Raw genomic sequence first — 10984 nt, forward strand, 5'->3', positions numbered from 1 at the left:
AAGTAGTAGTAGTAGTAGTTCTAGGAGTCCGCTACGAGTACTAGAGATAGCTCTTCAACTTTCCATCTTAAATTGATGTTTAAATGTTTTTTTTTTTTTTTTTTTTTTTGTAGCCGAGTTGCATCGTGCTGGCTTGGAGCCCGGCGACACGGAACAGGTCATCCACCACCTCCACAGGGAGCTTCTGGAGGCCCAGGAATTAGCCAACACCGGCAAACAAAAATGTCTGGAGCTTCAAGGTGACTCGCTGGGGGAAAAAAAAAAAAAAAAAAAAAAAAATAGCGATGATGATCTGTATTGTAGCCAATTCAAAATGATGGTGTGCGGGTGTCTGTAGCGCTGCTGGAGGAGGAGAGGAGGAATAACTCTCAGCAGACGGAGGAGTCCACGAAACAGATCCAGTACCTGCAGAGTTAGTACACGCACGCACACACGTCGTAGAACATAATCCCGTTGTGGGAAATCATGGAACTGGAAATAATCCACTCCAAATGTATTGTCGTACAAAGAGTCAGTATAAATGACGTTTATCCGTATGATCATTAAACATCTCGTTAAAAGCCAGTAACTTGCAAACGGGAGTGGAACAATTCAAAACATTAGGTACATCTGCACGGGCCAACGAGCCAAAGCAATGCCAGGAAAAAACTAAATTAGAAGACAAAATATACAACAAAAATAATAAACTGGAAACTGTCATACTACAAAAATACAGACGACACAAATATTCCAAACGCATAACAGAAATAAAAATGGTAAGGGATTGGAAAAAAATGGCAATGGCATTTGAATAACATTAAAAACTATGGGTAAAACTACGAGATTACTTTATTATATTTCGTGAAAAACGCATATTACAAAAGAAAGGTCTACATAAAAAAATAAAAACATGACAAACGGAAAACACAAAGTATTCAACAAAAAAAAAAAAAAACATGAGGAAAATTACAACTATTAAAGAAAAGATTTTCCAAAACCTGAAATAGTTTCAAAAAATACATAATGTACAAAAATATTACAGAAAGTTGAAAAATCAACAAAATACTGAGCATTGAAAAAATATTAAACATTGCATGTAAAATCCAATTTAGAAAAAATATTGAAAATGTAATATTGTAAAAGATAAAATGATCTAAATATGAGGAAAATAACCCCAAAATATTGTAAAATAACATCTTCCATGATTCCTAGCATACGCACAGTATATAAAAACGTAAAAAGCGGACTTTCGAGGTGCATCTGTACTTGTGTGCACGCGTAGCTCAGCTCGGGAAGCTGCAGGCCGACATGGAGGCTCTGAGGGAGCAGAGGGAGAACACCATCTGTAGCACAAGAGAGGACCTCTACTCTGCCCAGGAGGAGGTAGGTAACCGGCACCGCTCGTCGCGCCTCCTCACGACAGCCGATCCCTCACCCTTTTACACCGTCGCAGATCCTCGTCCTGCGGCACGCCGTGGAGGCGGCCACGGCCGAGCGGGAGCGGGACATCGCCGCCCTGCAGCGGGACCTGGGCGGCGTGCGCTGCGAGCTGGAGCGCTGGAGGAGCGCGGCCGCCAAGTACGAGGAGGAGATCGGCCGTCTGCAGGAGGACTTTGCGCGGCAGCAGCTGCAACGTGACGACGCCGGTCAGCTGCAGGGTAGGTGACGGTCCAACTCACCAAAAAAAAAAAAAAAAAAATCTAAATCAAACCGTCCTAAATCACTGTGCTATGGCACGTGATTTTGTTGCGAGGTGATTTACAATTGCACGTAAAAAAAAAAAAAAGTGGCTCCAAAATAGTAGTTGGAAACCAGAGGTGTCAACAAAGTGAATCAGCTAAAACATTACCAACAGGTGGGTGTAACCCCCCCCCCCCCCAATCCCACCAGTTTGAAAATCATGGCAATAAGTCTTTGCACACACACGCTACATAAATTTGTGAGTATAGTGAGATGAGATTTATTATTATTCATGGACAGGTTGGTGATTTGAAAGACCAATTGAAATTTCCTCTGTGATCAGTTTTGTAAGGCAACGTTTTAGGCATTTCCCTAAAGATTTGACCAATGGTTTGTCAGCACACTCACAAGTCAATGTGAATATTTTTGGTGGCATTTTTCATGTTTCTAGCCTAAAGTAAAAAGTATCTTGTTTGAGCGACGGTCTGGGAAACCGGTAAAAAAAACCCAACCTGTCGTTTCCCTCTCAGCGGAATGCGCGGCTTTGCAGCAGCGGTGTGCATCTTTGCAGCAAGACTGTGACGGCCTGAGGGAGGAGAAGACCACTCTCGCGGCCAAGCTGCACCGCCTGGAGTCTGAGCTGTCCAGGTGAGGTACCGCTCTCGCGTTTGTGGGGATTGGGGAGGAGAAACCCTCGACGTACACCAACAATTTGCTAGTAGTCCTCCTTCAAATCCTTTGAGAACTGCCAGAATTAACTCATTCACGGTCAGATGCTTTCAAAACGCACACAACATTGAGTTCTGTGACAATATCAGCGCCAAATGTGTAATTTGTCCTTCACGCCATCGTCGTCTCTGTCATCTTTTCTTTGGATGTGTCCCTGCAGCACGAGGGCTCAGAGTCTGCTGCTCAGCAACAGTCTGGAGTCCCTGGAGAAGCGGGAAGAGCTTCTTCGGGGAAAGCTGGGTTCGCTGGAGAACCGGCACCTGCAGGACGAGAGCCGGCTGATGAGCCAGCTGGACCGGGCCCAGGACCGCACGCACGCTCTGCAGAAAGAGGTACGCGCTGTCTGTCAAATCCCAACTACGTGACAGGACACATTTCAAGTCAAGATCAGATGGCTCGCTAAAAACCTCACAGAAACATTTTCAAAGCTGGGATCATTCCTGCAGCCGCGTGAAAACTGTTGGCACTGCCAGCTTCCCCTTGTGCAGTGCGCAAAATCCAAAAGGTTCTTCAAGTGCAGATACTCTTTCCAAGCAGTACAAAGTCAAATGCGCACTGTTCAAACGGGAAGGGCAACGTTGTCGTTCGCGGCGGCAGATTTGACTGTGAGAATGTGACAAAAAAATGTGCTTCTGTTTGATGACTATGGTGGGCTATATATTAAAACAAAGCATATATCTTTGTTCATGATACGCGTACAGTAATGCCTCCGTCCTCAACCACAATCCATTCCAGAAAACGGTTCTAGAAGTGAATTGTTCGAAAACCGAATCGACGTTTCCCATTACAATGAATTGAAAAAGAAATAATGCGTTCCGAGCCTAAAAAAATTGGCTTTTTAAAGCGTTTTTTTTTAGCTTTTCTTGATCATAAACTCCATAGTAGAAATACATGTATAGTTTAAATACTTTATATAATAAAATAATTTAAGAAATATATTTATTTTTTGCTTAAAATGTATGCTTTAGCAGTAGAGTAGGCTAGGCTGGGAGTGCATTGCCGTATCTGTAGCGACTCGGTCCCTGGCCTTGTAAACTTCTTTTTTTTTTTTTAATGAACAAAAGTCCAGAATAACTTGAAACAAGCAGCTTGCCTTTTTTGGAGCCATGATTGGGGGTAAATACGGTCGTCCTCCATGAGAAGATAAACAACAGTCACTACCGGGAGACGTCTGTGTACAGAGGCTGCGTTATACCGAATAACAAAAGTGCGCTGGTTGTGCCACGCGCGTTATGTCGTTGCTGGTTTTTTTTTTTTTTTTTTTTTTTGGGGGGGGGGGTGTTCGAATTGACGATAACAAAGCGCGTCGTGGATGGGTCAGCTGGTCTGGCATCGTGCAATATGTTATTTCCGGGTTTTGTTGGGGGCGTTCGAGTACATATTTTCGTCCAAAAACAGAAGCAGAAAAAAATCTGCAAATTTTTGTTCGAAAACGGGGCCGTTCGAAAAGCGAGGTTTTAATGTACATTTTAGCCGATCCTTCTCACCCTCCCTTGATATGTGTTTCCCGGTGTGCGTGCGTGTTGCAGTACGAAGACACACAGTCGCAGCTGTCGGACCTCCGTCAGCGCTACGAGAGAACCGAGCAGGAGAAGACAAACATCCACCAGGAGTTGGAGGAGTGCAGGAGCAACCTGAAGCTGCTGCAGGACAAGAACAATTCTGTGAGCGCACACGCACGCCTGCCGCACAGCCGGAAACGAACCCGAGCACATCCGCGGCTGAGTGTTGGCTTTGCTTCTTGATGCTTCCCTGCTCTTTTGTGGTGATCATTTGCAGCAGAAGCGCCACCGGCGTGTCCGTGTGCGTGCGTGCTTACGTTTGTGTGTTGCGCCTGTGGACCTCCAGGAAACGCAAATGCAGCGGTACCGCTGACGCTCGTCTAATCCGTTCTGTGACGCCGATCGACGTTTGAGACCGGATTCAAACCCTTGGGATGAATGAAATACGGAGGGGGCAAAAAAAGTACCTAGTCAGCCACCAGTTGAGCAAATTCTCCTGCAATTTTCATGAGTTATCCGGCGTAAAAACTGTGCCAAACAAATACGAGCGTCCATCTGAGATGATACGCTGTGGCGTCCCTTAACGGGACAAGCCCAAAGAAAGGATGTATTCCTCAGAGACAAAATAATCCCGAAAATCTCAGTCAGCAGGTGTCTTTTGCACCGGTGAAGAGTTTAAAAAGCGGCCATTACTACAGCACAGAGAAGTGTCGGAAGAAGAAGAAGTTTCACGTCGGGGAAAGACAGAAATCTTGTTTGGAGCTGACCAAATACTTATTTTCCAACATCATTTTCTCTCTCGTAGGGGAGGTCTACCGAATGATGAAAATTAAAGTCTGCTTGCACCATCGGTGGCCGACTAAATATGTCTTTGCCCCACTCGATGTAATAATTGATTCTGGAGTCCACCGAAAGATTTTTATCTACTCTAAAGAGAACTGTTCACTCGTTACTGGCAAAAGTGTGGAGAAAAAAAATGTGCAGAACAAAAACCAAATGAAATGTGACAAAAAAATCTGACAAAAATTTCCTCAAAACTTTTTTTTTTTTTAACACGCATCTGACAGACTAAAATCTGACAGAAAGCCCACAAAAATGGCCGAAATGATACGCAAACATCCACGCATACACAAAAACAATCGAGCAGTACACCACTAATGGCGACTGTCATGATCGCAAACACACAAAACGCTCTTCTTACGTCACAGAAATATGAAACCACCGTTTGAACCTGGAGGTCTCACTATCGCAAAGATCATCAAGCGAATCACATGAAACATAACAATAATCATCACGACGTCATACGCATACCGACGGAGGCAGCATCTCGCGTCAGCGCCGGCCCGGCTGGTGGAAAGCAGACGCTAGTTTGACGCTGCCGCCCCTTTTCCCTCCTCCTTCCTCCTCCTCCTCCTCCTCCTCCTCCTCCTCCTCCCCACATCAGGATGTTTAGCTCGGATAAACACAATCACGCGCCCACATAAACAAACGGTTCCCGCGCTGACATCATTTATTTGTTAATTATTGTCAAATGTCAGTCTGCAGCGTCCACGCAAGATGCGCGGCGAAGGAACAGGTGGCGCCATAAAGCCCCTCACGCCAAGGACAGAATTTCCAAATTTAGCACGCACGAGCCTCACTTTTCTCGCTATGATTATGACTTAAGTATCAGATTTTTACAAACAAAGTTGCAAGCAGTACCTTTTTTTGTCACGAATCGGACCGGTACGCTCGGCTCTGTCTGTGCGCCGACGTCATGTTTTGCGCGCCTCAATGTGGCGGCTTTCAACCCTATAAGATCTTGTTTGGACCGCAGAACTTGGGTTCCGGATCAGCGGCTTGACGGTGTGCCAATGTCACACGACGCATGCGTGCACACCCGAAGGGAATAAGAACACGTCACTTGTAAATCGTTTTTTTTTAATCCGAATGAATTCCATTGGAATGACAAAATTGTCTGCGTGTAATCTACTTAGTCGTAAACATCTTGCAACGGCGTCACTCAAATCCGGGAGGCGGAGGCGCTACCGCCGCCGCGCTGCGCTATTTTGTCAGCCGTGGCCCGGGGGGCTCGGACCCGAACCCCCAAAGTGTTAACGACGGACAGGCATCGCTTTGCATTTGCACCCCCTCACATCACGTCCCTTTTTCGTCCCGCTGCTTCATCCCGCTATGTTGGTTTGGGTTGATTTGCCGGCTGATTTCTTCTTATCCCTCTCCAACCACCCTCAACAACCCCTCATTCTCTCCCCCCCCCCCCCCTCCCCTTTTTATTAGCCATCCATACTGCAGCCTGTCCAAGCCATATTCATGGGCCTTGTCCTGGCTCTGCTCTACTGGTGTTTCGGCCATTTGTGGTAGAAAGGTACACGCCGACGCGTATGTTTGTCTCTTCTGTGCCACCGATCGAACTCTCCCTCCACTCCTTTCGAAGCTGTCTCTTAAAAGACGGGATTTTTTTTTTTTTTTTTGCACCGCCTCTTTTCCAGTTCGCTGACAAGAGATCGGCCGGACGACGGCCCCTTGCCCGATTTTCTGCCGCCTGAGGGGGTATCAAAGCCGGGAATGCCGGGGGAAGATAAAAAATGACACGTCTCGCAACCTTTTTTGTCCAGCTCGTTATCTGACATCCCATTTTGTTGGGTTCTGGATGAAATGTCAGATCCGCAGCTTTGAAGCAGGACCTCTTGTGTAAAGCGGTCTTCCGATGGAGGAAAAAAAGAGAGAGAAAGAAGAGACTCTTTCACGCAGATCCGGCAGATTTGTGCAATTTTGCAGGATCTCTGTGAGAAAGTCTCAAGATGAAGCTTGTTTCAGGCCAGCCTCTCTTTCAATTTTTCATCATATCTACTGATATGGCTTCTCTGCTGCGACTTTTTTTTCCCCCCGGATGTCGATTTGAAAGAAGCTGTCTTCTTCTCCGTCTGACTGTTTTACTTTTACGCAGCGTTAGTGAAAATTGCTTTGAAACGCAAAAGGGTGAGACGAGACCGACCCCCTTTCACGCAGAGGCCGTCCCGCCTTTGATACGTCCTCCCGGTCGCCCGACTTTGTCCCTCCGTTGCATGTCGGCCGGCGCGGCTTTTGCGCGTGACTGAAAAAGATGGGAAAATGCTGACTTTTCCGGGAATCGGCTTCCTCCCTTTTTCTCTTTCCACGTGGAAACGTTTTTGATGTGAGGCGTTCAGGGACCACACGTATTTTCCAACCTTTTGAACGTGTCCGCACGACAACTGCGAGCGTAAAGTTTGGCCGACGAGGACGTTTTCATTCCATCGTATTCCCGCCTTGTGTGGTGTGGTTTTGAACGCGTCGCGTGGTCGCTGTCGGCCTCGTATCTTGGCTCCTTCAAGCTTCCAACACCAAAACATCCTCCAAAGAATAAATATTGTTTTTATTTTTTATGAAGAAGCAGCATTAAGGAGCTCAGTTCCCTTTTGTTCCTTCACCGTCTTAGCTGCTTCATTTTTGTATGTTTTTTCCTTGTGGTGAACATTGCATGCCCCTGCTTGACATTTCCGCTGGACTGTTGTTACCTTTTCTTAAAATGTTTTTATTTTCATATGGTCCTCAAGGTACAAAGAGATTGTATTTTTTTTCTTTGTTCATTTGTATTATGGGTGGAGGGGGGGAAATCAGCCCCCCCCCCTCCAAAAAAAAAAAAAAAGTTTAGTACAAGAAGAAAACATGACCTTGATATTAACCCATTTTTGGGACGACATGATTTTCACGCATTATATCGAAATGTTTAAATCTGATTCTGGGTTTTGGGACGATCTACTAAGAAAAGCCAAGTATCCTCTCGCGGGTAGCGTCCCATTTTTTGGGACGAGATTATAAATTCGTAAAGTTATCATATAACTTCACCATAAGTGAAAAAGAAGTGTTATTTCCTTGATTGTGGCCTGTTAGGACACTTTTATCTCAATAAGGCAAAAAATTGCCACCCTGTGTTAAAATTAGGCTTTTTCAATTTTTTTTTTTTTTTGCATGAAGTTTTATGAAGATCATAAAACAAAGACAATTATTTTATATCTTTCAGCTGGCTTTCTTGCAATTGAAGGCATGTTATTAATTAGTACTTACTGATGTGGGACCGGATGACATCATCGGGACGAGTCCAAACAAGAGCGGGCGAGCGCGGGCGCGACTCGTCCAGACAACAAACCCGACTATGAAGTGTGACTCACGCGCTTTTGTTTGCGCAACCAATTTGCAATCGGAACAAGACGACAAATCCAATCTCGCGGACTTTGAGGACCTTTTCGTTCCCTCTTTCGATTGACCTTTTGGAAAAGTGAACACATGCAACGTGCTTAATCTCCATCTTTGTTTGTGCGTGTGTGTGTGTGGGTTGTTTGTGTGTGTATTTGATTTTTTTTTTTTTTTTTTTTTTTTTTTTGTCCCCGTGTGTACGCGTGTGTGTGCATCTCTTGTGCGCGTTGTGTCCCTCCCAAACAGGGCGGCTGGAGCCCCTGGATGCCGGTCATCGCGGTGATGGTCGCCGTGACGGCGGCCATCATCTACCCCAACCTCTCCAAGAGCAGCTCGGCCTGAAGCGCTCGGCGTCGCGGCGTAACGGGGTTCACTTGCGTGGGCCGGAAAAAAAACGTCCCCGTGATTAAGGTCGGACGCTAACGACGGTGCCGCACAATCCCACAAAGGCAAAAGCATGTCCACACACACACACACACACACACACAGGCGTGCGTGCGTTGTTTGTTTGTGGGGAGTGCGCCACTGCTTTACTTGTATAAAGTCAAATTGTACATAATTGTAGAGGGATTATAAAAGGTTTTGGTTTGTCACAGATTTATTTTGTCAAGCGGCGGGAAGTTTAGTTTATTAGTTTGGGGGCTTTTTTTTTTTTTGTTGGGGTCATTTTTAATAGTGTGCTCTTGTCTCTCGGATGTTTTTTTTTTTTTTTTCATTATTTGTCGGTGTTTTTGTCAAATTGCAGTCAAGCAGGCTGAGCTTCCACACACACACACAGACACACAAAAAGCCGCACGGCGTCACGATGTTCGCACCGTGTCACCTTTTATCCACCAAAGATCTTACATGTTTTTCTTTTTGGCTTTCTTTTTTTACACATTTTTTTTTTTGGGGGGGGGGGGTTCCTCGTAAAAAAAAAAAAAAAAAAAAAATCTCTGCACACTGTCGTCGTTCTCAGCCCGAATGTGGATCGGCTTCAGTTTGCCGGTCACCAAATATGTTGTTGCAGTCTGGTAAACTGTGTGAGTTTTTGTGCATACTGGTTTTATCGTAAAAATTAAAAATATGTCATGAGTGTTTTTTTTTTTTTTTAATTGATTCATTAGTTTGGTTGCAAGCAAGGAAGAACTTTGGATTCAAGGAAACAACCCAAAATTCGACGTTTGTTGATTTTACACGGGGCAGCGACAACGTGCTGACCTGACGCGTTTGCCGCTGATCTCATCTTGGATCACGAACTCACTTTGGGTTTTTAACCCCCCCAGAAAATGTTGCTGTGCGTGAGCCGGATTTGACTACAACAAAAACAAAACGGGGAAAAAAAAATGTCAATGTGCGTGATTTTGGTTCCTGACACAAATGCTCGCACATTATCCGGACAACAACCCCAAAATGTTTGTTTACGATAAAAAGCAGGAAAAAAAAAATGTACAAAGTGCAGCCCGGTGATTGCTTGTCTTGTTTTTTCATCGTTGAGTTGGTTTGTGGAAGCTTGGCTCTGCTCACATTTGCCATCTTTAACCACGTCTGCTTTTTTTGGGGAGGGGGCGGAGCGTTTTGAAACTTGAAGCCGAATTATCACATATGGTTTAAAAATTGTTTTTTTTTTTTTTGTTTATGGTAACTTTAAGGGCACACAAAAAAAGGGGTCAAAGTGCCTCTAATGTAACTTAACACCGCAATTTGTGTGTGTAAATGTGCACAGAACCTCAGGCGCGCGCACGCACACACGATTGTCGCCGTTAGTTTTCTCCGCACTTCGGCCTTCAATAGCAAGTAAAAAAAAAAAAAAAAATTACATCACGTCAAATTTGTGCTCACTTCCAGTCCAATTTTGACAGCTTGCCTCAACATTTTCAGCTCGTCATCTTGCTGCCAATCTGTCGTCCAAACGTTCACGTTGTGGGACTTCCGGTGAACTTTTTCCAACCTCAGTTTTTGTCATCGCAACATTTGCGAGCATTTGTCACCTTCCTGACAAAGTCATGTTAACTTTGTCGACTTACTGTCAATTTAATGACAGCTTTAAGAACTTATGGTGAATTTTGTCAACTTCATGTCGTCGACAAATTCATGTTGCGTTTGTAAAACTTGCTGTCAACTTGGCTCAAGTGCGTTAATTTCATGTCTGCTTTCCTGACACGTTTGTGAACTTTGTCAACTTTTTGTCATTTACATATCAACTCCTGCCAACTTTGCATTCATTGATTTTGTCAACTTCAGCAAGTGTAAACATCCCATGAACTTTTATTTCAAGTTCCTGTCACTGTTATCAAATTGTGAAGAAACTTTAGGTGAACTCCAAAATTTCACGTCAACAAAAGGACCTTTAGCCGTAGCACTTTAGCATGAGCGCGGCCACGTTATGTATTTGTTGTTTTGTTTTTTGGGGGGGTGGGTCGTGTAGCACCGCGTGTCACTGTTTGGTAGCGTGTCGTCACATCCGTGTTTGAAAAGAAAAATAATGGAACAATTATCACCAGAAACACTACACTATGCGGAGAGAGAACGTTGTATGATGAATAAAAGTGATATTGAATGACGTCCTACGAGAACTATTTTGTTAAAGATGTGGGGGGGGGGGGAATCGTGTAGATCAGCCGTGCGTGTGTGTGTATATATATATATATACATATTTGTGTGTGAGTGTGTGCGGGCGCGCGCACATCCACCTAGACACGTGTTGCGCCCCCGCAGGGAAAATGCTTGGAATAAAATTGTAGCAAGCTGACCCACCCCAAGTGTGTCGCGATTGTTCTCGCATCCAATTCATAAGTTGCCCTGTAATGAATTGTAATGTTGTGTTCACGGGCCAAAATACCTGTCGTTAATGGCAACGTCAGAATGTCAGCAAAAATGCAAAACGTTCCACGCGTGAT

The 10984-nt window shown here is 44.8% G+C and overlaps 1 protein-coding gene across 7 annotated transcripts in view; it reads left to right on the top strand.

The window, feature by feature from the left end:
* slmapa (sarcolemma associated protein a) overlaps positions 1-10648 on the top strand; it is a 36549-nt gene extending 25901 nt beyond the window's left edge. For 6 of the 7 annotated variants that reach the window (XM_061833055.1, XM_061833052.1, XM_061833053.1 and 3 more), the window contains 9 exons: positions 114-239; positions 338-412; positions 1262-1362; positions 1433-1637; positions 2190-2307; positions 2549-2720; positions 3918-4052; positions 6168-6255; positions 8352-10648. In XM_061833055.1, the coding sequence (XP_061689039.1) occupies positions 114-239; positions 338-412; positions 1262-1362; positions 1433-1637; positions 2190-2307; positions 2549-2720; positions 3918-4052; positions 6168-6251 (1016 nt within the window). In that variant the 3' untranslated portion in view covers positions 6252-6255; positions 8352-10648. The remainder of the gene's footprint in view (positions 1-113; positions 240-337; positions 413-1261; positions 1363-1432; positions 1638-2189; positions 2308-2548; positions 2721-3917; positions 4053-6167; positions 6256-8351) is intronic. The other variant, XM_061833058.1, reaches the window with a different exon arrangement.
* The last annotated feature ends 336 nt before the right edge of the window (positions 10649-10984 follow it).

This window comes from Syngnathoides biaculeatus, chromosome 10, assembly GCF_019802595.1.
Source record: "Syngnathoides biaculeatus isolate LvHL_M chromosome 10, ASM1980259v1, whole genome shotgun sequence".
NCBI lineage: Eukaryota > Metazoa > Chordata > Actinopteri > Syngnathiformes > Syngnathidae > Syngnathoides > Syngnathoides biaculeatus.